This window comes from Chrysemys picta, chromosome 6, assembly GCF_011386835.1.
Source record: "Chrysemys picta bellii isolate R12L10 chromosome 6, ASM1138683v2, whole genome shotgun sequence".
NCBI lineage: Eukaryota > Metazoa > Chordata > Testudines > Emydidae > Chrysemys > Chrysemys picta.
This window is the reverse complement of record NC_088796.1, coordinates 89,660,753-89,687,979: the sequence shown is the minus strand read 5'-3', so window position 1 is coordinate 89,687,979 and position 27,227 is coordinate 89,660,753. Positions and strand designations below refer to the sequence as shown.

General features: G+C 42.1%; 1 protein-coding gene across 2 annotated transcripts in view; it reads left to right on the top strand.

Moving 5' to 3' along the window:
* Nucleotides 1-26,670, top strand: part of NTRK2 (neurotrophic receptor tyrosine kinase 2) — a 270,677-nt gene extending 244,007 nt beyond the window's left edge. For both annotated transcript variants that reach the window (XM_042854541.2, XM_042854542.2), the window contains exons 16-17: nt 22,341-22,499; nt 23,725-26,670. In XM_042854541.2, the coding sequence (XP_042710475.1) occupies nt 22,341-22,499; nt 23,725-23,910 (345 nt within the window). In that variant the 3' untranslated portion in view covers nt 23,911-26,670. The remainder of the gene's footprint in view (nt 1-22,340; nt 22,500-23,724) is intronic.
* The last annotated feature ends 557 nt before the right edge of the window (nt 26,671-27,227 follow it).

The following is a 27,227-nucleotide window of genomic DNA, read 5'->3' as shown; positions in this document are numbered from 1 at the left end:
GTGTCTTACCATGGAGGACGGAATAAGGCTGCACTGCCCAGAAACCTTGTGGCAAGGGTTTTGGAGTACCTCCAGGAGAGCTTCATGGAGATGTCCCTGGAGGATTTCCGCTCCATCCCCAGACACGTTAACAGACTTTTCCAGTAGCTGTACTGGCCGTGAATGCATCCCAAGTCCTCAGGGCAAAGTAATCATTAAAAAACGCTTGTTTTAAAAGCAACTTTTATATTTTAAAAGGTAAACTCACCTGAGGTCCCTTCCATGGGGTCATGGTCTTGGATATTGGCTTGGGAGGGTACTTCAGTGAGGCTGAGAAAAAGATCCTGGCTGTTGGGGAGAACGGAGTGCTAGGTGCTCTCCGCAAGCTCGTCCTCGTCCTCCTCCTCCTCCTCTTCCCTGTCCGCAGAATCCTCAGGTGTAGCTGATGAGATTATCCCCGCCTCGGAATCCACGGTCAGGGGTGGGGTAGTGGTGGCGGCCCCCCCTAGAACTGCATGCAGCTCGGCGTAGAAGCGGCATGTCCGCGGCTCTGACCCGGAGCGACCATTTGCCTCCTTTGTTTTTTAATAGGCTTGTCTGAGCTCCTTGACTTTCACGCGGCACTGATCTGAGTCCCTATTGTGGCCTCTCTCCATCATGCCCTTGGAGATTTTTTCAAAAGTTTTGGCATTTCGTCTTTTCGAACGAAGTTCTGCTAGCACTGAATCCTCTCCCCATATAGCGATCAGATCCAGTACCCCCCGTACGGTCCATGCTGGTGCTCTTTTTCGATTATTGGCCTGCATGATTACCTGTGCTGATGAGCTGAGCTATCTGTGGTCACCTGTGCTCTCCACGCTGGGCAAACAGGAAATGAAATTCAAATGTTCGCAGGGCTTTTCCTGTCTACCTGGCCAGTGCATCTGAGTTCCGATTGCTGTCCAGAGCGGTCACAATGGTGCACTGTGGGACAGCTCCCGGAGGCCAATATCATCGAATTGCGGCCACACTAACCCTAATTCGAAATGACAATATCGATTTTGGCGCTACTCCGCTCGTCAGGGTGGAGTACAGAAATCGATTTAAAGAGCCCTTTATTTCGAAATAAATGGCTTTGTTGTGTGGACGGGTGCAGGGTTAATTCGATTTAACGCTGCTAAATCCGAATTAAAGTCATAGTGTAGACCAGGCCTTAGATCTAGACTGTGACCCTGGCTACATTCCTGAACAGAGAAGCAAGAGGGTGTAAGGAGCTCCCTTACTTTCCTGCATGGGTTATCCATATTGCAGGCAGCAGAATGGGGGGAGAGTAGCCATCACAGGGCTCCTGTTCCTTCCTGTGCAGGAGAATGGGGGAATGGAGGTGGGGAATAGGTTGCAACGTGGTTCTCCACCTCATCCCAGTGCCCAGCACAACTGAGCAGGAACGGAGAGGGGAAGTAAGCTGTGCCAGGAAAAGGGCAGGTGCAGTTTATTTCCCGGGAAAAAGAGACCAAATTGTGATTCTCCCAGTCACAATTCAGTCCCTGCTCTGCACCAGGGGCAGTGCAGCTACACTGCTCTGATGATATTTTCTGTAGGATCTGATGAGATGCCTTTATTTTGAGATTTTTCTATCCATTTTGATAATTTGCCAATACATCTGCTTTTATTTAAGACAGCTGGAGTCTCTTAGCCAGGTGAGTGACTGACAGGTGTCTTAGAAAGAAGCTGATCTCTGACACTGAAGGACGCAAAATGAATGGGGTTTTCAGCCTTAGTACAAGGTCAAAGATGGGGGAGTGTCCATCCCCAAGCATGCCATCAGTGGGCTGGCATCGCGTGGACGAGAAGGAAAAATCACCAGTTTTGTACAAAGTCCAGTTTCAGTGGTTTGTTGTTTTAGTTTGTTTCATGTTTGAATTATTATTATTTTTAAAGGGAAATATAGGCCAGAACTCCAGAATATATCATTGTGAAAATCCAACACACAGTAGAAATAATACTTACCTGGCAAGAAAACGAAGATTACTCATTATGACCTGAACTGTAGAACATTAATAAAAACATAGAGTGCATTATACTGTACATGGACTGTAAAAATGTCTAAAGAGCAATATAAAGTGGCATGACTTTAAGACAGGGGTGGGCAAACTAAGGCCCGAGGGCCATATCCAGCCCTCCAGAGGTTTTAATCTGGCCCTCGAGCTCCCTCCAGGGAGTGGGGTCAGGGGCTTGCCCCACTCTGTGCGGCTCCTGGAAACAGCAACATGTCCCCCCTCTGGCTCCTAGGCATAGGGGCAGCCAGGGGATTCTGCATGCTGCCCCTGCCCCAAGCACAGCCCCTGCAGCTCCCATTGGCCAGGAACTGTGGCCAATGGGAACTGCATGGGCGACGCCTGCGTGTAAGAGCCGGAGGGGGACATGCCGCTGCTTCTGGGCGCTGTTTCAGGTAAGCACTGCCCGGAGCCTGCACCCCTGGCCCTCTCCTGCACCCCGCCCCAGCCCTGATCCCCCTCCCACCCTCTGAACCCCTCAGTCCCAGCCCAGAGCACCCTCCTGCACCCCAACCCCTCATCCACAGCCCCACCCCAGAGCCCGCATCCCCAGCCGGAGCCCCTCTCCCCACACCCCAACCCCCAATTTCGTGAGCATTCATGGCCCGCCATACAATATCCATACCTAGATGTGGCCCTCGGGCCAAAAAATTTGTCCACCCCTGCTTTAAAAGGAAATGCAGACTGTATGGAAAAATATTTCAAAAGTTTTCATCTAAAGCAACTGAAAACTTTAGATTCTGAAGGATGTAAATAATGTAAACTTCATTAGAATTATCACAACCACTATAGTGAAAACAAGTTAAAATGCAGTTGCTGTTGTGAGCACTCTCCCCACATTTTACAGTTGCTCAGATAAATTATTTATTATTTGCTATTACTGTAGCACCTAGGAGTCCTAGTCATGAACCATACCCCATTGTGCTAGGCGCTGGACAAACACAGGACGAAAAGATTGTCTCTGCCAAAAAAGCATGCAATCTAATTTCCTTTTGGTGTGAAATTCTCCAAGAAATTATCTGCATTCAGCATTTACAAGTTATTTTGTAATCCCCACAGCGCTCAAGTGCTCTAGGTCTTGAGATGATCTTAAAAATAAAATGAAAAAAATTTAATCTTGACAGCCTGGTTCATTCATAACTTTCAAACTATTACTGAACAGTGTTTTTTCAAACTTGGCTTGTTTTGTAGATATCAATGACATTTAAAAATCAAACAAGTCCGAAGACTGCAAATGCTGTCATTTATTATATGTACATTTGTGTAAGATATCCCCATTTGTATTATACTAAAAAATGTACTAAATGACATACATTTTTTACAGAGGGAGAGAGAGAGAGAGAGAGAGAGACTAAGGACTAACTGATGATCCTAATTACTCTAGTGTAAAATTGAAGTAATGTAATTTGTCTCAGACTCTGAGGCCATATTTCAAGACAAAAACAGAAGAGGGAAGAACTAAATATTGAGCTTTCTGCCTTAACATATCCTACTTTAGTGTTATTTATCATCCTAAACATTGCATTAATACTAAGTTTTGGAATGAATTATATAATTACAAAGTTTCACACGCAGTGAACATTTTCCTTAATAGAATTCCTATTCCTCTAGGGTGGATCATGATCAGCTTTTATAGAGTGTACAGTATGGGACGGGAGTAAGAAGCCTCTCCCACTTTTCCTAGCTAGTGTTAAGGTTAATCAGATATGCAGACCTTCCATTTGAAGGAGGGCAAAGATGTCACTGAGATGCTCCCCAAAGAACATCTCACTCCAAGGGGACAGAAAGAGGTGGAGAGATGGCAGAGCCACTGCTTTGTCCCCCTACACATTGCCCCTTAGAGCTGGCTAGCCACATGGAGGGAAACGGGGAACATGCTGCACCCCTTAATAAGATGTTGCATTTTTTGTTATTCTCCATGTATTGGAATGCTCGACAAGACATGCTGACTCTCTGAATTCTATGGAACATGAAAAAGTAAAGAGCAGGGTCAGCTGAGGTCAGAGAGGGCCCTTAGCTTGGCTCTAATGCAGCACCACTGTCAGGAAATTGGGAGGACTGCTGGAGGCCAGAGAATGAAATGGGAGTCCAGAACCTTTGCACAGATGGCTCTGATCTCCCTGCAGGTCCCCTAGGTCTGTCAGTTTTGGGGGAGATTGTACAGTCTTAAACTCCATAAGCCAAACACCCACCCCAATTATATGCTGTGGGGAAATCTCCACGAGGAAATTCTGGGGTTGATTTCTTCCTAAAATAATCCTTCCTGCCAATTTTCATGTCAGAGGAAAAGATCTGGCCCAACTCTGGAGGCAAAAGAAAAGCTGTTTTGGCATTACAGTCCTCTATATAATTTTCAGCTCAGTGTCAGTGTTAAACAAAATCAGTCTTGGTAATTCCAGTGCCATTGAAAACACAAGACAATGCAACATCGGCCAAACGGAAAACGAGAAAGTTGATGGGAGAACCCTGTATTACTGAAAACGAGTGGAAAAATAAACATGGAGCCAAACTCTGCGCTGTTCCATTTCCAATGTTGCCCCAAAACTGTAAAACATACTTACAATTGGTTGCACTACACTTTGTCATCTTATGGTACATACAATTTTTTAAGCACAGTTTAAAGAATAATAAAATGTATGAATTTGATAAGGACTAACCCACATGTTTTAAACTTCACAGGAAAGAAATCATGAATGGTATTTGGCTGGCTCTTATAACAACAGAATCAGCATCTATATTTCCGAAGCATCAAATTCAATGTTTGATGACCATGTCATTTTGGAATTAACACATCTATTTCAAATCATGCAATAATGTCATGACACAAATAAGGAGTTAAAAACTTTCATATGTGGAAGGCGACTAAGATTTTTTCTGGTCATTCTTCCTTGAGATTTTTCCCTTTGTATTTTACATTTTACATCTAGAGAAACTGAATCACAAATAAACTTGCTTGTTTGCTTGCTTGAACAGAGGTCAGTAATCCTAGGATTCCTAGACAAAGTGTACGGGGAGGACAGGCAAGGACTTCCCCTTCTTTCCCCAGGCCAGCAGAGCTGACCTTGCATGTGGGAGAGTGTATGGTGAGCAAAGAGTGTAATAGTATATGTGCTTCCTTTGTGTCCCATGAAGCATTGTGCTTGCCTCCAGGAATGCCTGCTTAGGCGATGTACCTCTGCATTCTCAATGCAGCCAGTTGTTTATAGGCCACAATCGGGCCCTAAGTGACATGTTCAAGGTCACACCGGAAGTCTGTGGCAGAGCCAAGAGTAGGATGTAATGTTGTTAACCCCCCAGTCTGTACTTTAAGCACAAGACCATTCCTTTCCCTTCATTACTAGACATGGAGACTCAGCAGATCTCTTTTCAATTCCCCATCTTTTAGAGATTTGTGGAGTTAAAGGCCTGAGTCTCACTTTTTTGCCTTATGTAGCTAGTGGCTGCTCTGATAAACTCTTTATAAGACATACCACAAATTAACCATTAAGAGATGTGGGTCGAGAATATCAAGCTAAATTCCAAGGCCTAGAACATCTGAGGCATTACAGCTGAAAACTGTGGTGCTGCCATGTTGTGTAGGTTATAGAAATGTTTTTGTGACTCCTAGGGGAATAGTAAAGCTACGAACCAAGCTCTTTTCCCTTCCTCCCCTCTTCTCCTATGATGTAACTTGACATGACCGATGGAGTCAGACATGCTATGTTAACCTGCAATAAATTTAATAAAACATGGTCTTCTGTAAAAAAAAAAAAAAAAAAAAAAAACATGGGAGAGGTTGTAAAAAGCAACAAAGAGTCCTGTGGCACCTTATAGACTAACAGATGTGTTGGAGCATAAGCTTTCGTGGGTGAATACCCACTTCGTCAGATGCATGTTATGGAAATTTCCAGAGGCAGGTATAAATATGCAGGCAAGAATCAGTCTAGAGATAACAAGGTTAGTTCAATTAGGGAGGATGAGGCCCTCTTCTAGCAGTTGAGGTGTGAACACCAAGGGAGGAGAAACTGCTTTTGTAGTTGGCTAGCCATTCATAGTCTTTGTTTAATCCTGTCATTGTTTAATGGGCGAGGTTGTGATCTCTAGTATTCAGAAGACAGTTTTCAGACTTGACATTGGGAGTAAAGATTTCCCTCTAAATTAGGGTGACCAGACTGTCCCGATATTTACTTGTTTGTCCTGCGTCCCGACCAAACATTGGTCGGGACGTGAATTGTCCCGATATTTTGCCCTCCGGCGCACAGGCGGAGGGGGCTCGCGCCCCCCCCCACCCCAGTTCCGCCCTGGCCCCACCCCAATTCCGCCCCCCTCCCCCATTGGATCCCTCCCCAAATTCCCGCCCTTGCCCCGCCCCAGCCCTGCCCCCTCACTGACCCATTCGATCCCTGCCCTGGTCCCACCTCTTCCCCAAGCACAACGCATTCTTCCTCCTCCCCCCTCCCTTCCAGGCTTGCGCTAATCAGCTGTATGACGGTGCAAGTGCTGGAGGCAGGGGGGAGAAGTAGGACACAGCAGCCCTCAGGGGAGACGGAGCGGAGGCGAGCTGGTGGAGCGTGGAGCTGCCGGTGGGTGCTCAGCCACCACCAATTTTTCCTATGCTCCTGCGGCTCCTGGTTTTTTTGGGTTTTTTTTCTTCTTTTGTTTTTGTTTCCTCCACCGCTAGCTCTTGGGTTGTTTTTTTTGCTCCACCAGCACCCCCCCCCTCCCGCCCGCGTCCCGATATTTCACATCTCTCATCTGGTCACCCTACTCTAAATTGTACTGATGCAAATTGATTTGCTTGGCATTTTGCTTAGCCTTCTCAGAGTCTGAATGAAAGTAACTGTTACTTTTAGATATTGACAGTACAGCACAGTTAGTATAAAATAACATTACACTCAAAACCACAAATAAAAACAAATATAATTTAGAGTTTTGACCCTAATATAGACTCTGCAAAGGCTGAATTTGCAAAATACATGTTATTATTAGACCCTCGTTCACCCTAATGAGGATCAGCTGAATTTTAACAAGCATTGTTTCAACTGCTTGGTGGCTGCTACATGATCACCATTCTCAACTGTAGTGTTATAAGTATAACCAGCAGGCCTCCAGATGCTTTTAAGGAGGTATTGGTAAGGTACAAGTGACACTGTGGTTGCTTGTTAGAAAAGTATAGAACTGCCTGTGTCTGAAAGCTCATAATGCTGGTGTTGATGTTATCAGTGGCAACATGTCATAGTGATGCAGGCAAACAGAACATAGGACATGTTAGGAACAGGAAGTGGCTATATGGTTCAATACAACAGCCATTTTCTGGGTTATATTAATCCCATCTTCCTGCTTTTTCCATAGTCCTAAATCCCCCCTATCTCCAGAAACAAACCTAGGCGTCTCAAGAATTTGTTACTATATTGTGGTTCAGTTGCCCTCCCCTGTAATTTATACCATATACTTATTATGTTTAGTTTTGGCTTAGATCCTGATCTACATTCTAAACTAGAAATGGATGTCATTTAGAAAAAAATCCCTCTTTTTTAAATTGACAGACACTTCAACCCTGAGGCATCTAAATACTGACCATTGTGCCCATATATATTACTTTGTGGGACTGTCATTTTTCATTCAGTTAACATTTCTTCAGTTCTTCTGCCTTATTGTGACTGATATGGAAACTTGCTTCTAGTCAGGAGGATGAAACACATGGCCTTTTTCAAAGCCACTGTCTGTTCATGCCACTATTTAGGGCTCTCATCTTGGTCCCTTGGAAGAGTAGGTCCTACATATCATTATTACCACTACAGTTATGATTTATTATTTGTTTAGGCTACCATGTGCTTTGTGCTGTACAAGAAACAGCTTCTGCTCTCAGAGCTTACAATCTAAGGCCCTGATCTTGCACGTTACTCCAGGACTTCTGTGCCTGCCCAGAGTAGTTTGTAGGACTGTGACATAAAAGGCAGGCATAGATAATAAAGAACACACTGGGAAATCCAGAAAAGGGAATAACTTACTTTTAAAGGTATATTTATTAATTAACTCTGCTTGTGAGCATTATGGAAGAAGTGTTTTTTTCAGGAGGGATCTAATTATGGAGAAAATGGTTATTCTGAGTGGCCTGGTTGTGTTTAAACATTTCTTCTCTCCATCTGTCCTAAACATTTCACCCTTCCACAGTGTACAGTGTTTTGTCTCCTGTGGTCTAGGAGCAGAAGTCCAACTCCCCATATTTTGTAGGGACTTTTCTCCTTTCTCAGAGGGGCAAATCCTGCATTCGGTTACACCACCACAATCACATTGACAAAACTTAATTTGATGCCATTTTTTACCACCATATATAGGCTTACAGTGTGACTCCAAAGTATTATTGCTTTTGAAAAGGAGAACTTTTTAAAAGATTGTTAGAAAGCAATACAAGCCAAACCCTGGGATCACACTGTTAATGGATCACCTCACATCAGGTGTATCCTCTGCTTGAAGGTCTGATGTTAAAGACATCTCTAAGGTTACATAGGGCAAGACTGGGAGGTTAAAAATCATTGAAAAGATCTTTGGTAGATTTGTTCCGTTTAAGACTTCAACTTTATTCTGCCCCATTGGCAAAATTATTTCCACTCCTCAATAGGGATGGCTTAGTCACACTGACAATCCCTAGTCTGTACTTGTATCAAATGAGAATGTCCCATCCACAGCACAAAATGGAGAGGAGAATTTTGACCTAAGAGAAGGTATTGACTCGTGATTTTGAACTGATGTTATGCAGATATTCTGTAGAAAACAGAATTCATGGAGTGCAATAAACTGTTGACCAGTCATCATTTCAGATTTCTGACAGCTATTGCTAGAATTAATTAAGAGCTTTACGAATGAGCCCTATATTGAACAAAGAGGAGTACAAATAGGGTTAAAGGCCACTGTGGAGTAATGTTGTTCATAATTCTAACCAGGATTCTGACCTACTACTCTTCCACAAGTGGACATGGCAGGATTGATGATATTTCAGGAGGAGACCTTGACTTTGTCTGCATGGCCAGGATATGGAAGACGGAAAAACAATTATTAATCTTTCTTGTGCTAAGAGAAACATTTGCCAACATTTTGTGAGAAGGAAAGAGGATAGGCTCATCAAGAGACAAGAGGTTTTCAGTTTAAGCAATAAGTATGACAGGCAAAACATTTTTTTGCAATTTTAGTATGCTTTAGGAGGGGGTAAAAGACACAAGACCAAAAGATGAGTGACACAAACCACCTGAAGTGCTATAATCATCCTGATGCACACAGCCTGGGATGTTTTATTAGGGTTGAGTGAATAGTTCAGATTAAAAGACAAAATAAATAAAAGACTATTAGTACTAGCCTGATGACAAATTAAGGCTCCGGTTCAGCAAAGCAGTTAGGCGTCTGCTTAACTCATCCCTGTTCAGTAAAGTACCTACGTATGTGCTTAAGTCTCATCAAAGTTTAACTAACCATGTGGTTAACTGCTTTTCTGAATTAGGTCTCCAGGTCACCATCCTGCATTGTGATCCATGTGAGCAAATAGCTGCACCCACGCAGAACCCCACTGCCATCCGTGTGGCTTCGTATGGGTGCTGTGGTCCAGCCACACAGATACCAATGCAGAATGAGGGTCTAAATCCTGTGGATCGCTGGCAGTGCAGAAGAATCAACATGTAAACAAAATATATTAGTTATTCTGAGGAGAAGAGTATAGCTGGCCTCTAGGGAGAAAAGGCAGGGGCAGGGGATGGAGGGATAGAAAAATAATGGGAAATGATAGAAAGGGAGTAAAGAAGGGCAGGAAAGGGGTTTAAATTCTTTTTAAAAATCCAATATATCTTCCAATAATTTAAGAAATATTTTTCCTTCTCTTTCATTTAACAATGTCAGTATTTTGGAGCATTAATGGCCACTGTATGGTTTCTGACATTATTTATTATTTGTACTGTAGTAGCACTGAGAGGCTTCAGCCAGCTCATAGCCCCTTTGTGCTATAGGTGTTGTAGTGACAATGCACTATAAAAATGTGAGTATAACGCTGTTCTTTAAAAAATGAATTGGGTAATGGCAATATAGTATTTTAATAAAAACATAGAAATGTGATTTTAAAAGACTATAGATACGATAGTTTGTTTTTATATAAGCAAGGAAGCTTAAAACGGGAAACAATTCTGAATAGCTTTAGAACTGTGAACACAATTGTAACATCATTCTGCCTAGTTATAAGAACATAAGAATGGCCATACTGGGTTAGATCAATGGTCCATGTAGCCCAGTATGCTATCTCTTAGTATGTCTTCACTTACCGGAGGGTCCGGCGGCAGGAAATCGATGTTCTGGGATCGATTTATCACGTCTGGTTAAGACGCGATAAATCAATCCCGGATCGATCCCGGAAGTGCTCGCCGTCGACGCCGGTACTCCAGCTCGCCGAGAGGAGTACGTGGCATCGACGGGGGAGCCTTCCTGCCACGTCTGGACCCGCGGTAAGTTCGGACTAAGGTACTTCGAATTCAGCTACGTTATTAACGTAGCTGAATTTGCGTACCTTAGTCCGAAGTGGGGGCTTAGTGGGGACCAGGCCTCTGACAGTGGGAAATGCCAGATGCTTCAGAGGGAATGAACAGTTAAAGGCAATTTCAAGTGATCCACTCCTGTCATCCAATCCCAGATTCTGGCAGTTGGAGGTTAAGGGATACCTGGAGCATGGGGTTGTGTCCCTGACACTCTTGGCTAATAGCCATTGATGGACTTATCCTCCATGAATTTATGTAATTCTTTTTTGAACCCAGTTATACTTTTGGCCTTCATAACATCCCATGGCAACAAGTTCTGCAGGTTGACTGTGCGTTGTGTGTGAAGAAATACTTATTTTTATTTGTTTTAAACCTGTTGCCTATTAATTTCATCAGGTGACCTTAGTTCTTGTGTTATGGAAAGGGGTAAATAACACTTCCCTGTTCTCTTTCTCCACACCATTCATGATTTTATAGACCTCTATCATATTCCCACTTAGTTTTCTCTTTTCTAAGCTGAACAGTCCCAGTCTTTTTATTCTCTCCTCCTATGGAAGCTATTTCACATCCCTAATCCTTGTTCTTCTCTGTACCTTTTCCAATTCTATTATATCTTTTTTGAGATGAGGCTACCAGAACTGAAGGCAGTATGCAAGGTGTAAGTGTACAATGGATTTATATAGTGGCATTATGATATTTTCTGTCATATTATATGCCCCTTTCCTAATGGTTCCTAACATTCTGTTAGTGTTTTTGACTGCCGCTGTACATTGAACAGATGTTTTCAGTGAACTCTCTGCAATGACTCCAAGATCTCTTTCTTGAGTGGTAACAGCGAATTTAGACCCTATCTAAAGTGTATGTATAATTGGGATTATTTTTTCCAAGGTGCATTATTTTGCACTTATCAACATTGAATTTTATCTACTATTTTGTCCCACAGACAACCAGTTTTAAGAGATCTCTTTTTGTAATGTCATACCAATAATAACAACTTAAGAGTGCATCCTGTTCACAATAACTCTGCCCTGGGCTGAACAAACTGGCATCTTAAAAGATGTGGTTTTTTGGTATAGGAGTTGAGTGTATCTGTTTCATATAAAGGCAACATTGCTAGATGACGTAGGTGATACAAATGTACAGTATTAAAAATATTCATAAACAGTCCAAAATTTGGGGACTGGATGGCTTGTGGTAGCAGGGGTGCTGGAACAATCTGTATAGTGGGGGTGCTGAGAGCCATAGAACCAAACTGTAAACTCTCTATAATTGGAAACCACTTCAAGACAGGGGGTGCAGCAGCACCCCCCAGTACCCTTAGTTCCAGCATCTGTGCATGATAGGATATAAATCCCTTCACAACTAACTGGTACCAATGCTGCCCAAGTAGGAAGTATCCAAAAGTTGTTACTGTGTGAAGACTGTTCCGTAGCCTCTGTGGCACAACTTTCAGTTCCTAGTACAGAAAAGCATCACAAAAAGCATCATTTGGCAACCTTAGCAAAAAGGATAAGGAACCCATAAGCATAAAATGTTCACTAACTTCACAACTCTTGCGGTGGTCCTTGTCGTTCAAGGTTGAGGCATATTGGTGAGGCAGTGCAAAGCCTGGTATTTGTTCTATGGATAAATAAAGGACTGGAATTTCCAGGAATGGCTTATCTGGCATCTTTCAGGAGAACTAAGTTCCTTTTGAAAGTGTAAGTGGCGATGATGAAAGCGGTAACCAGTGGAATGACATTGCATTGTTTAAAATGTGACATTTCATATTTGAAACATTGTGGCAGCATTTCCTTCTGGAGGTGATTCTTTTGAGAAGGACATCACAGCTTAGTGGCTTGGCATACTATCCCTGTAGATATTTAGCGTGTAGCAGAAGCTAATTAGTGGAAATAATGATTTAGGTTCTAGTCCAATATGCTAGTAATACTGTAGTAATATAAGAACACTGCAGTGCCAGTGAATTCTCAGTTGCTTATACTAGGACTTTGAAACAAGGATTTCAGTCTCATTGGGGTTATATGGATGTGCAATTTCAAATAAAAAATTAACCATAATAAGGCAACTGTCTCATGCATCTGACAAAGTGAGTATTCACCCACGAAAGCTTATGCTCCAATACGTCTGTTAGTCTATAAGGTGCCACAGGACTCTTTGTCGCTTTTTACAGATCCAGACTAACATGGCCACCCCTCTGATACTTGTCTTCCAGTAAGCACCCAAGAAAATACACCATAATTTTATCCATAAATTTGTCACTTTTGTGGTACTGCTACAGCTATAATACAGATATTTAAGTGATAGCTTATTAAGTTAAAACTGTAATGCTTTTAAATCTGTCATAACCTTAGCTACAGTGAACACTAAAGATGGTCTTTACCTGAAATGTTAGTCTACAGAATGTATGACTATTTTAAAGTGATGTATATACAGTAGTATTATAATCACACTTTAGGCAATCAAGTATTTGCATCTGAAGTAGTGAGGTTCTTACCCACGAAAGCTTATGCTCCCAATACTTCTGTTAGTCTTAAAGGTGCCACAGGACCCTCTGTTGCACTTTAGGCAATACGGTCCCAATCCTTCAAGTTGCTGAGCACCTGCAACTACTACTAAAGCAGGAGCCAAGGGCACTCAACACCTCTCAGAAGTACTCAGAACCTTGCAGGAATGGGCCCTATACTAATATTTTTATCCATTGATCCTTCTTGGGAAACTCCAATTAATTTTGTTTAGAGTTACCCAAAGGTGCTGTGGCAGAAAGGTGTGGATGTGTGTGGGGAGTGGGCAGAAAAGAGAGGATGCTTTAATGTATATATTTCTCAGAACACAAAGCTTTTGCTCTGATTACAAGTTGCAAATGAAATTTACTTAGATTACTGAATGGCATGAAAAAGATTGATAATTACTGTACACTGTACCAGTGCAAAGAGTAGAATCAAGACTGTAAGTTAAAAATGTACTGCTGCTGCAATGGAGTGTGATTGGTCTGTCATGTACTCATCACTGTGGATTGTGTGCAAGTCACACCACTGCTGTGTACCTCAGTTTACCTCTTTGGGTGTGGAATTTTGTGTGACTTAAATTGTTAGTAAGGTGCTTTGAGATCCTTAAATGAAATACACTGTGTACTGCATTGTGTACATTATTATTAATGATTAAATGAATAGAATACTTTAAGCTATATGCATCATATTGATTGGTGTATATATATGGACTTTATTTTGGATACAAAGGGCTCAATTCACCCCTTCTGATATAAGACGATGTACAGTGAACACCCTTGCACTAGTGAGAGCTATTGCACACCAGGGGCAATTCACCCCATGGGACACTAGGCAGCTCTCTCACCATCACTTTCCTTTAGGATTTCACCAGAGGAGGGCAGCTTTAAATTGGCCTTGGCACTCCATGAGAAGCCCCATCAGTGGAGCCTACCTGAGACTATGCTAATTAATTGTATTCATCAGGTGCTTTGGCTATGTCCCTTTCCAAGCCAGCACTGCCCAGTTTGCTGGCCAGTTATAGGCTCTGAGAGGAGTGGGATTTGTAGGCATCCCTCACTGACGCAACCCTCTTTCCACAACTTTCCTCTACGGAGGGCACTGAGTCCTCAATGGAAGTCAGGTTACATTGGCCTGAATCAAGACCCACAAATATAAACAAAGAGTCTCTCTTACCCAGACAGAGGATCCAGAGGGAGGAGTAAGGGCACAGGAGTCCTCTGCAAAGGTTCCTCTGAGCTGGGCAAGGATGTCACCCAATAGCTCCTGTAGTCCCAGAAAAACTCCAACTCACTTCTCCCTGTGGACAGGAGATTTGCTAGCCAGGACACCAGAGTAATCCAATTACATTATAAGCAGTGTGGATATTTTTATAGTTTTGGAACAATAACAAAAATGCATTCTACTTCTTTTCATTTAGAGTGTGTAACAATAACAAGGGCCTTCAGTTTACCAAGCATATAAAGACTTAAAGCTCTCTTGGCAATGGCAGCTCACTCAGTGGTTCTTACTGGGCTGACAAAGGACTGCTGTGGTAGGTCTTGGGTCTCAGTTCAGGAAAGCACTGATGCATGTGCTAAAACACATACTTAGGTACTGCCATAGGTCATGATGTTTTTCTGAAGTGGGGACTTATTGCTGAATCATTAATTAATGATAGTTAATAAAGAAGTAAGTATCTATATTGCACCCACCCAATACCCAACTGGTAACAATAACATGTACTTTGCTGAGCATTGATTTCAGTGGGAGTTGCAGGTGCACTATACCTTTCAGGATTTGGTCCAACTGTAGCAGAGGGCACTCAGCCCCTTAGAGGCTGTGCCGAACATCTCACAGCGTGGGTCCCTTCTGATCTAAATGCAGCTTGGCAAGAATGGCATGAGTTCAGGAAGTGCCTTCTCTGCGGGTGTTATCACTGATGAATCAGTCTTACTTTTACTGGTAAGGCAGACAGCTAGAGTTGTGGCAGCCAAGTTTTGGTCACCAAAATAGTGATTGCACTACAGTCATCTATCATATTTGTACCAATGGTATTTATTTTCCTGATTGATTCTAATAAAATCAGCACAGAGTCCTACCACAACTATACTGTGGTTTTGAGGCATCTAGCCCTGGGGATTAGAGTGGGAAAGTTCTTTTTTTAATTTGCTTTCTAAACTTCATGTCTCTGATAAGATGAATAAACAATAATAAGAGAACCATATTTCACAGTTTATAGCTTTCATTAATTTTTAAGGAACAAGTCAAAGAAATTGCTGAAACAAAGCAATCATGGATGCTGTATGATGAGCCTATCAAAGAGCCACTTTAATATTTAACGAGACCAAAAACCTCTTACAACTAATCATGTTTTACTGGCACTTGCCCTTTGGCCTGGCAAGTGACTGTGTGTTTCTAAGGGACTAATATTTTTGACTTTCTAATGAATTATCATTCGTACAATAAGTAAATGTGGCAGGGTGGAGCTGTTTGCTTCATTAGTTTAGTTTAGGAAGCAAGATCTTTGTTCACATATCTTGATATTAATGATACTTTTACTTAAAACAATACTTCCCATGATTTAATAGTGCCTTTTCAGCCAAGAATTATTAATATTAATTAATTGAGCCTTACAACATCCTTATACTACCAGCTGGATATATTGTGACTCAGAAATGAATGGGCCCTGATTCAGCAGAGCACTGAAGCATGTGCGTATGTTGATTCCTAGGCCTTGTCTACACTACACAGTTTTGTCGACAGAAGTCAGTTTTCATCAATAAAACAGTGGAGGTGTACACACTGCAATGCTCCTCCTGCTGATGTAATTCTCCTGCTACGCCGACGTAAAAAAACCACATTGTTGAGCGGCATAGAGCTTTTTGCGACCAAGTTAGAGTGACGCAGTGTCAGTATAGACACTGCACTTGCTTATGTTGCCCTAAGTGGCCTCCAGAAGGTGTTCCATAATGCCTATCATGACCACTCTGGTCAGCAGTTTCATCTCTGCTGCCCTGCAGCCAGGTACACAGGCATGCGCCCTGGAAATTTTGAAATTCCATTTCCTGTTTGCTTGGCATGGAGAGTTCTCAGAGCACCTTCCCAGGAAACGTGCTCCTGCCTGGACTACACCAGAGTTGTTGGATCTGCTGGGTCTGTGGGAAGAGGAGGCTGTGCAGTCTCAGCTCTGCTCCAGCCATAGGAATTTTAATACCTACAGGCAAATTGCTCGTGGCATGGAGGAGAAAGAGCATGAAAGGGATACGCTGCACTGCCATGCTAAGATTAAGGCACTGAGGCAGGCATACCGGAAGGCAAGGGAGGCCGACCATCACTCTGGTGCAGCATTGAAGACATGCCACTTCTACCATGAGCTGAGCGCCATTGGCAGCCGCGACCCCACCTCCACTGCCATAAGCCCCGTGGATACTTTGGGGGAACAGGAGGCAGTGGCTAGCAGAGTCAACCCCGATGACGAAGTGGTGGATGAGGAGATCAAGTTGGAGGAGGATGTGGGACAGGCGACAGGGTCATCTGGAGGCGTGAAGAGCCAGGACCTCTTTTTGACTTTGGAGGGGTCTAGTCAGACCCAGTATTCTGGCTCTGGTGCGCCTGAAGCAGGAGTGGGGAGCTCCAGTAAGTACTCATTTTGCTTTGATACTGCACAGTGATGTGAGATAGAGGTGTCCTTTATTTTGTTAGATAGTGCACGTGGGAGAAGGAATAGAAATTAACAACACTCTAGGTACTGTTTGTATCTGCTTCTTATTCCCCAGTGCAGCTACACAGTGGGGACCCTGCAGAAAAGTTTGTTAATGTACACCGGGATTTCCCGGGAATTTTCCATAGTTCCAGAGAGATCTCTAGAAAACTTTCCTGCCGATACTCTGCAATCCTCTGCTGATGGTTCCTTGGCAGAGCTGCTTTTTTATTTTCCCCATTGCAGGAAACTTTGCCGCACCAATCGTCAATTACTTCTGCAGGAACCAAAGCAGCACACAGAAAAGTGGCATACAGATCCAGTCTGAAGCTGCACACATGCAGGAGATGCACCCTTGCATCCTTGGTTACCCTCAGCAGTGAGATATCAGCTTCAATCACCCCCGCCTGTGGAAAACAGTGCCAGTATTCACAGTAGTGTCCCTACGTGCATGTAGTGATCCCCTTCTGAAACCACCCAGACTCTTTGTCCCTTCTTGCACCTTCCCCCTTCACCACGTTTAGTGCTCTCGCTGTACTGCGTGCTTGCCAAGGGAAAGTGAGAAAGAGGCGTACGTAACTTTTATGATTCAGGACTGTGAGTACACTCACAATACTGTCTCTGTGTATTGGTTTTTTTGCTTCTGCAGATGTGCCCTTGAGGGCCAGCTCCTACACACCAGCTCAGCACTTCCATCAGATAAGGAGGTGAACATGTTTCAAGAAGTGTTGCAATTGTCTGATCATGCTGATAGAGAGCACAGAGCATGGAGAGAGACAATCAATGAAAAACTCAGAATGGATAGCTAGGCGAGGAGATGGGCAGGTGTGGATAATAGAGGAGCAGGAGTAGATGATAAAGCTCATGGAGGACCAAACAGAGATGCTCAGGTCCCTGATTGCACTGGAGTCAGAACACATCCATGCTCGACTCCCCCTGCAGCCCATACAGAACTGCATTCCATGCCCTCCCCAAACTCCCCACACACACATTCCTTGCATATTTCCGGCCCGTCACAGTACCCCTTGCACTCCACCTCTAGGGACATGTTCCATAATGACAGCTGGACTTACACACAGCTGTGAGAGCCTCATTTGAGAGAGTGCTGCTCAGTGTCATGTCCCACATAAGAAATGGAAATCTGTGTATTGCTGTTTAATAAAAATTTAGTCTTAAAAATTAAATGATTCTTTATTTGTGTCCTATGCACGGTTGTTGCAGCAGAAATTCATACACAGTGGCAATTGGCATATTTGCACACTACAATTAATACTCAGGCAGGAATCATTACATGGATCATTCAAGATAGCAAGTAAATAATGCCTGGCTGAATGCATTACAGAAAGACACATTATTGGGACTCATTATCAAAATGCTGCCTCAAGGCCTCCCTGATTCGAATAGTCCAGCCCCTCTTTGAGCCCCTCTGATAGCCCTGGTGTCTGGCTGCTCAAAATCAGCCATCAGCCAATCCACCTCAATGCTCCACCCCTGGGAAACTTTTCCACCTTGACTTCACAAATGTTATACAGAGCACAGCAGGTTGCTATGACCATGGGAATATTTTCCTCATTGAGGTCTAACCTGCCAAAAAGGCAGCACCAGTGAGCCTTTAATCTGCTAAATGCACATTCAATGGTCATTCTGGATTACTGTGGGCATTTTCACAACCTCTATTGGAATCTTCTAGTCTGGAAAGAAAGTTTCTGCATGCAGCTTTCTATACAGGCCCTTGTTCCTGAAGATGTGTGTGTCATGCATAGGGTCCTACCAAATTCACGGCCATGACAAACTCGTCACGGACTGTGAAATCTGGTCTCCCCCCCATGAAAACTGGTCTTTTGAGTGCTTTTCCCCTATACTATACAGATTTCATGGGTGTTTCTTAAACTGAAGGTCCTGACCCAAAAGGAAGTTGCAGGGGGGGGTCACAAGGTTATTTTAAGGGAGTCACGGTATTGCCACTCTTACTTCTGTGTTGCCTTCAGAACTGGGTGGCTGGAGACTGGCGGCTGTTAGCCGGGAGCCCAGCTCTGAAGGCAGCGCCTTGCCAGCAGCAGTGCAGAAGTAAGGGTGGCAATACCATACCATTGCACCCTTACTTCATGCTGCTGCCTTCAGAGCTAGGCGGTCAGAGAGTGGGAACTGCTGCCTGTGGCCCAAGTTCTGTAGGCAGCAGCACACAAGTAAGGGTGGCAATACCATACCATGCCATCCTTACATCTGCACTTCTGTTGGCGGCGGCTCTGCCTTCAGAGCTGGGCTCCCAGCCAGCAGCCGCTGCTTTCCAGCTGCCCAGCCCTGAAGGCAGCACCGCTGCCAGCAGCAGCGCAGAAGTAAGGGTAGCAGTACCGCAACCCCCCCCACACACACTCACAATAACCTTGCAACTCCCTCCCCACAACTCCCTTTTGGGTCAGGACCCCTACAATTACCATGACATTTCAGATTTAAATAGCTGAAATCATGAAATTTATTATTTTTAAAACCCCACGTCCGTGAAATTGACCAGAATGGGCTGTGAATTTGGTTGGGCCCTAGTCATGCACCTTCCCTGACTACCCTGTGCTGATGTCAGTGAAATGACCCCAGTGATCCACCAGCACCTGCAATACCATAGAGAAGTAGCCCTTTCTGTTGATGTACTCTGTCGCAAGATGGCCTGGGGTCAAAATTGGGATATGCGTGCCATCTATCGCTCCACCGCAGTTAGGGAATCCCACTGCTGTAAAGCCATCCACTATTCACCACCCATTGTCCAGAGTCACAGTCCTGCGTAGCAGGAGGCAATTTATGGCCCTGCACACTTGCATCACTGCAACACCCACGGTGAACATCCCAACTCTGAACTGATTCACAACTGACCAGTAGCACTCTGGAGTTGCCAGCTTCCACACAGCAATTTCCACTCACTTTTCCACAGTGAGGGCAACTCTCATTGTGGTGTCCTTGCACCGCACTGCAGTGGCAAGCTCCGCAGACAGTTCCAGAAAGGTGGTTTTGCGCATCCAAAAGTTCTGCAGCCACTGCATGTCATCTCATATCTGCATCACAATTCAATCCCACTACTCGGTGTTTGTTTTCCGAGCCCAGTAATGGTGGTCCACCGTGTGCAGCTGCTCCATGAATGCCAACAGCAATCTTGAATTGTTTCTTTCAGTGGCACATAGCAGGGTAGGCACCACAAATTCATTTTCAGATTTGCAGTTCATGAAATACTGCAGGATCAGCTGTGTTGCATTCATAATACTTATTACAAGACTGAAGAGCAGTGCTAGTGAAGATTCATGCTTTCAGGCAGAGATGGCGGGTGCCAAGTTTACAGGGGAAGTTGAAAAATGGCACAAAACGTAGTCGGAAGCCCGTGGATTGATAGGACGGAGAAAACTGCATCATGGGGGCGGGGAGCCCACCCCCATAATGCACTGCTATCCATTCCCAGAACTCCTAGTGTCAGAAGGTGGTGATTTGAACAGTGGGATAGCTACCCATGCTGCACTGCTCTCTCTGTCGGTGCTAAAGCACCAACTGTGGACATGCTCCACCCACATTATCTGGGTTGAGGGGCAGCAAAAGAGTGCCTATTAATAAAACACATGCCTCTGTAGGTTGTGGCACTTCTATGTATTTTTATGTAATCAATAATGGTCTAAGTCTTTTATGGCAATGTATGCAGCATGATTGCACTGTTTAACAGTGATGACTGTATTTTTGATGTGCTACACTAGCACTGAAGCACTGACAAATATATGGGAAAAGATTTACCAACTGCTTTAGAAGTAATCTGAACCCTGACTGAACTTTTATTAGGCTTACCTATCATTTGCTGTTTTGACATCAGAACAAGGAAAATATTTTTTATAACAACTTATGTAAAGTCCCAGAAGGAGGAATGATCTCCTGAAAGACTGGAATCTTGAAAAGTGAAAAATCTGTCCTGATGTGGTTTCATAAACTAAATCAATTATCAGAGAGGAAAAAATATATTAATCAAAAATTATATATCCTTTAAAAAGGAAATATTCTTGGAGCCGTTTACAACAGCTCCAATTCAGAGATAATCAGAATTCCATAAAATGGTCATACTGGGTTAGATTTGTTAATTAGATTTGTTAGGATTTATTAATTTGTATGATCAAGTTGAAATGGCATATCAAGAGGCAATAAATCAATTGGAAAATGGAAATAAAAACTTTTTTTTTTAAAAGAATCAAGGTTAAAGAAGATCCTAGTTTTAAGAAAGTGCATCTGTTTAAGAAAATAACAAACGCTTCGTGAATATTCATACAGGCCTTGATTCAGAAGGGCTTTCCTAAGGAGTTCAACATGTGCTTAAGTACTTTGCTGATTCAGGGTCTGATTCCAATAGTTACAGATCATTATTAAGCAGATTAGTTAATCCAAAAGAGTGGGGGCTGGGGGTTTAGGCTATTTAGGAGAGAATGAATAATTTGTAATAAAAAATCAGTCAATAAAATTTGCACCGTTTTCTCTTAGAAATTTATCTACAAACAGGCTGTAGAATTCTTTTATATTTTAATTATTGAAAATTATTTGTAGATTTCTTCAGTGCATAAATTTTGGTCTGCAATAATTCGTGAGCAATTCACTGTGAATATTTAAAAAATTCACATGGCATTAGTCAGTCCCCAGTCCTTCGATGAATTCTGGGCGGATGCAGAATCAAGGTCATAATTAGATATGTCATATGATATTGACTGGGTGACTGATGTAGCTAAATAATAACAGAATGAGTTTTGAATTGCAGATTCAATTGTAAAATCTGCAAATTGAAATTCACATTGGTGCTTAGTTATTTATGCAATTTGAAAATCACAGACTTTTTGACATTCTAATTTTGGCAAATATTCAACTTAAAAATTCACTTTTTTCAAAGTCTAGTTGACTGGAATGCACTCTTCACTAAAATATTCATGGAAAATTAATTTGCCAGAATAGTAAAGTTTATTCATTGGAATATCTATGAACTATAAACACAAGAAGGTCATGAACACAGTCAAATATATGAATAACTGCAGATTTCTGTAAGTGAATATCAATTCTCCTCTCCCAGGTCACATTCAGTTCTTCATAAGAGGAAGGGAGAAGTCTTGTGGATCAGGCATGGAATTGGGAATTAAGAGATAAATCACCTTGGCCCTACTTCTACAATGAGCTCCACATGGACAGACCACTGTGGAGCTTACTAGAAGTCAATGGGGTTTGGTACAGAACGGGGCAATGTCTGCACTGAACTCATTATGTGATACCTTAGTCTCTCTGTGTTGTAAAATGAGTGTGTTACGGTGTTGTTAGGTTTTGTTCTGTAGTGCTTTGAGTCCCTCGGATAGAAGGCACTAAATAAGTCCAAAAAATCAGTATATAATTCAGAAATAATTTCTTTGAAGGTACCACAATATTGAGAAATCGATCTTGGTAGTGATTGCCATCCATTTACATTGATTAAGAGATGAATTTATGATAATAGGAAGTAGTATCTTGCTAATTTGTTCTTACAAGCTCTGTAAAGTTAATGGGCACAAATAGAAAAGATCAATATCCACTCCCTCAGTTTGGCATTCATTGTGCACATCTTCACAAGGAACTCATAGGAATTCTTTTAAACAAGTTTGTTCTTTTCCATCAGGTTGGTGGTCACACCATGTTGCCCATTCGTTGGATGCCTCCTGAGAGTATCATGTACAGGAAGTTCACCACAGAAAGCGATGTCTGGAGCTTGGGGGTCGTTTTATGGGAAATCTTCACCTATGGCAAACAGCCATGGTATCAGCTCTCAAACAATGAGGTGTGTATAATGCACTGTGGATAACAAAATGTGCTTCAGATGGTGGAGTTTAACTAAAGATATGGATGCAACATGGGAATCGCTCTCTGATTGGAAAGGATAGCACACAAGTTGCAATGTTATTTACTATGAAAATCACTATGTACTTGCCAACACTTACGGTATTATCACAAGTGTGTGTCATCGTTTGGGTCCATTTTTCTCTGGCTTTTTAAATTTTTCCTGCTAAGAGAAAAGGGTGTTATCCAAGTAGAATACAAGAAAGTTGTGGGATAGGCTGGAACCTGCCTGGGGTATGGAGAAAAAACTGAGGTGACAGGTGTTGCAGTCTTGCAAAGGAAAGGGGCTGGAGTATCTTCAGCCCAGCCTCTGGCAGTCTCTATTACAGGTATCAACCAGTGTGTGTAAGTGACTCAAGAACAATGCTGCTGTCTTACCCCAGTCTATAACAAATTGAGGGGATCCGGAAGTCCTTTGAAGCCCAGGAAAACTCTGCCAGGGATGACCCCTTGTATCTCCAGTCGCTGGCCACCTGACACTGTGATGCCTCTATGAGCATGTGGGAGGGAATGGTTCTGAGTGAGAGAGGAGCATGCAGCATGTGGTTTGGAGTTTGTATCACAAACCCTACCACAATTGCCAATCGTTAGGGTACTTGTGCTCAGTCTCAATAGAGGCTTGTGTGGGTGTGGAAGCTGAACTGAAGCCCGCAGAATGAATTACCCTAGTAAGTAGGATGAAGGGCATTGGTCCCTCCAAGTTAGGATTTTGGGAGGTTGATGGAACAGATTTTGGAAGCTTATATCATTATTTCCCATGATTTACCAGTTCTGTAGACAGAGAATTTCAGTCTACAGGGCTGCCAATTTAGCCCCTTTCATAAGAAATAAATTCACTCACACTCAGGGCTTGTCTACAGAGGAAAATTGTACCAGTGTTAGGCAAAGTATGAATTTAAACTGCTATAGCTATACCAGTGTCACTCCCCATGAGGATCCTCTTATTCCAGACTGCCTTTTTCCAGTTTAGCTGATGTCACTTTGGAAGTGGTTTAAGCCAGTGTTTTTCAAAGTTCGGGTCGTGACCCAGTACTGGGTTGTGGCATGTAAGGCACTGGGTCGCCTTGCTCAGCACCCAGGGACCCTAGCATCTCTGGTCAGCAGCTGCTAAGGCAGGCTAGTGCCTATCTATTGCTCCACTGATTCTTTCTTTGCTCTCTCACTAGGTGATCGAGTGCATCACTCAGGGCCGAGTTCTGCAGCGACCTCGTACGTGCCCAAAGGAAGTGTACGACTTGATGCTGGGTTGTTGGCAACGGGAGCCTCACATGAGGCTCAACATCAAAGAAATCCATTCCCTCCTTCAGAACTTGGCCAAGGCTTCTCCAGTTTACCTGGATATTCTAGGCTAGAGCCTCCTAGCATTTCCTCTTATGGGCTGTGTGAATGAATGTGTTCAACGGCCGCTGAACTCCATCAAAATATGTTCTTAACTCTGACAGTAGTAATGACAAAGATGCGGAGAAGCTTTCAAAGGGCAAGCAATGTGCACTTCTCCATCTGTAGACACAGTATTGACTTTTTTGACATTATTGAAATGTATCTCTTTTCTCTTTCTCTTTCTGTTTCTCTCATTTTTTCTCTCTCCTTCTATTCAATCTGGCTTCTGCGTTATTGTAACTCTGCATAGACAAAGGCCTTAAAAACCTGATCTGTTATATCAGCAGACACTCCAGATTGCCCACCACAACTAACAATGCCTTGTTGTACTCATGCCTTTGATGTGGATGAAAAAAGGGAAAAAATATTTGACTCGAACTTTGTGACTTCTGCTGTACAGATACTGGGAGTTTCTCTTGATTCACCTCTACTTTTTTTGCTTCAGCGTATGGGTGGAAAAAGAAGATTGGTGTTCTCTATGGGAAGCTTATTTCTAGTTGAGATAAAGCCAGATAGAAAGAAAACAGCGTTGTGTGAGCCACTATATGGAAGAACTATGGGATTAGATGGCATCCAACCCCGCTCCAAAACACTGAAATGATTTAATGGAAGGAAAGGATTCTGTGCTTTCCTCTGGGAGTCTGTCTGAGGAGTAAAGGGATTGTTTAAAGAGTGTGCTTGGTTAGCACTTTTCATCATCAGATCCAGTACAATGGTCTATGGTAAAAAGAAAAAGATGCTGCCTGCATTGCACTAGATTACACAATACAATCCCTCAACTTGTCTTAGAGTAGGATATTGTGATAGCACTGGTATAAAAGTGCTCTCCAGCTAGCCTTTGGTAATACAGGCTGAAGCTAGGCTGATTAATGTACAGTATGCATTTCAGGGTCAAGTGTTGAAGCTGAGGACTTTGATCAGACAGGACAAGTTGTAGATGCTGAGGCAAGCTGTAGATACTGTGCTTGTCAGGCAGCATATTCCTACTGCTGTCCTTCTCCATTCCCGTTTTTTCACTGTGCAAGCAAAATTGTGCATGGTCTTCGTCGATTAATGCCCTTTGTGCAGAAACTATTGCTCATCTTGTTGTACACCCTGATAGGAATAGCAAATCCATAAAGGTATAACATATTTAATTAGAGGGAGCTAATGGAGGTCATTAGCTACATTCAGATGTCTTTACATTGTTACAGATATGATACGACGCAAATAATCTAAAACATGGAAATAGTAGATTATGTTTGATCCATGGCAGGGGATGATAGAATTAAGTCCCTGGACTTAATCTAGACCGCTAGATATGATCCTGTGGTTATCACTTGATATTATAGCATACAGACCCTGAGTTCAGCACCAATTTCTGGTTGATCTAGTGGTGTCATTCCCAGCATCCACTGTTCTGTAATTTATTTATGTCTGGTTGGAAAGGCATTGTGTGCATACAGTATATGCATGGCCTCTGTGCTGATGGCAAGTGCATGGGCATCTATGTTTATTTTTCAAACAGATGCTGAAGATTTAAAATTTAGATTTAGGATTATTTTTCTTATGAACTCTTACAAATGGAAATAAATCTTACCTGTTCCTCAAGAACATTTGCCTCCCTCTGTGAGGGGGCCTTGCTGCAAAAAATTGTCTTTTTTTTTTTAAATATTATGAGCCAGATCAAAGAGTAGTAGTAGTTCTTCATCTTTGTGTTGTGGTTATTTTATTTAATACGTTAAGCATTTTATTTTTGTAAGTGTTCCCATAATATGTTAATATATAATTTGCTTGCATATATTATTTATTAAAGCACTTTCTTTTTTCCTTCAGTGGCTTTTAAAGCCAGTTCATAAAGATTTTGAACATTTTCAGAAATAAAACAATTGACTGGACAGTGATGGAATTGAACCCTCCTCTATGTCAGTGAAAAAAAGCATTAAAAATAAACTTAACAATGTAACTATAAAGCCATATGCAGTATTTCTTTAATAAACCAGATGTTATTTCTGAACCACTAGAACTGGAAATAAAAAAAAAAAAGCCAGAGGAAGACTCATATAAAATGGGCTTTAAGATTTTATCTGGGCTGTCTTAGAAGTTTGAATAGCAATAGCCCTGTTAGAAAAAAATTGAACATTCAGGGAAACCCATTCTCTTGAGGGCCTGAGTTTTATGTTTTTAAGAAATTCAGTTTCAATATAACAGAAAGTGGAAAAGAAAATGTAAAGTGTCAAGAGTCCACTGAGACTATACTTTTAGTGTGAAGAGGGAAGGGTTGTGTGTTGGGGAAGGGAGGTACAAAACTCCTACCTGTTGTATTCTGTCATAGTTTCTTATGCCCTTTAGAAAAATGTATCCTTTTTGTCTCCAAGATATTGTTCTCACTGAGCAATCGCCCTAACCTGAAAGCAAACAGGTAGGTTTTGCAAGAACTAATAGAATGTATACCAAAAATGAAGAAAAAAATACAATTTGATCTAATGGCATCCTTTTTTCATTACTAAAAGAGCATACTAGAGTCATGTATGGGGAAAATATAGTGTGTTAGAATACACTGTGCAACAGCATATCAGTATATCAAACTTAAAGGACCAAATGTTCTACAGAGCCAAAAATATGAATAAACTTGGCCTATATCACACATGTGAACAGTAGTCCATAAAAGCTATAATCATTGTAGACTAGCTATTAACTAATGCTAAACCAGTTCTTGCATTTATTTATAAGGGGGTGTAAGTGTAGCAAAATGAGTGGAAAAGAGAAAAAGAAATATGTTCAAATGGCAATGAGGGGTGAATGTATGTATAGACATTTGTCATGCTTGCAACTTCAGCTAAATCTTGTACACTGAGCAAATATGACAATCAGGCTCATTACAAAATCTTTTGGACTATGCTACAAACCGATGATATATATATATAATATATATTATATAATATATATTATATATATGTGTGTTTACATAGGGTGTGTATATATACATGGTATATACATATATGTATATGTGTGTTATAAATATTTGATTTATACATATGCAGACATGCATATACAGTATGTGTGATTGTGTGTATATGTATAAATTTACATATACATGTATTCTAACAGATTATAATTAGGGTACAATGTTATTAATAAAGTCCGCTAAATAACCAAAATCCTGTTTTCCTTTGGTATTTCTTTTTCTATGTTTATAAGATTTAACTTTTTATGTAAATGCAGTTCCGCATGGGTGGAGGAAATACTAGAATGCCAGAGATATTTTTAACAATCAACATTTTTTTCCAAATGATTGTATAAAAGCAAT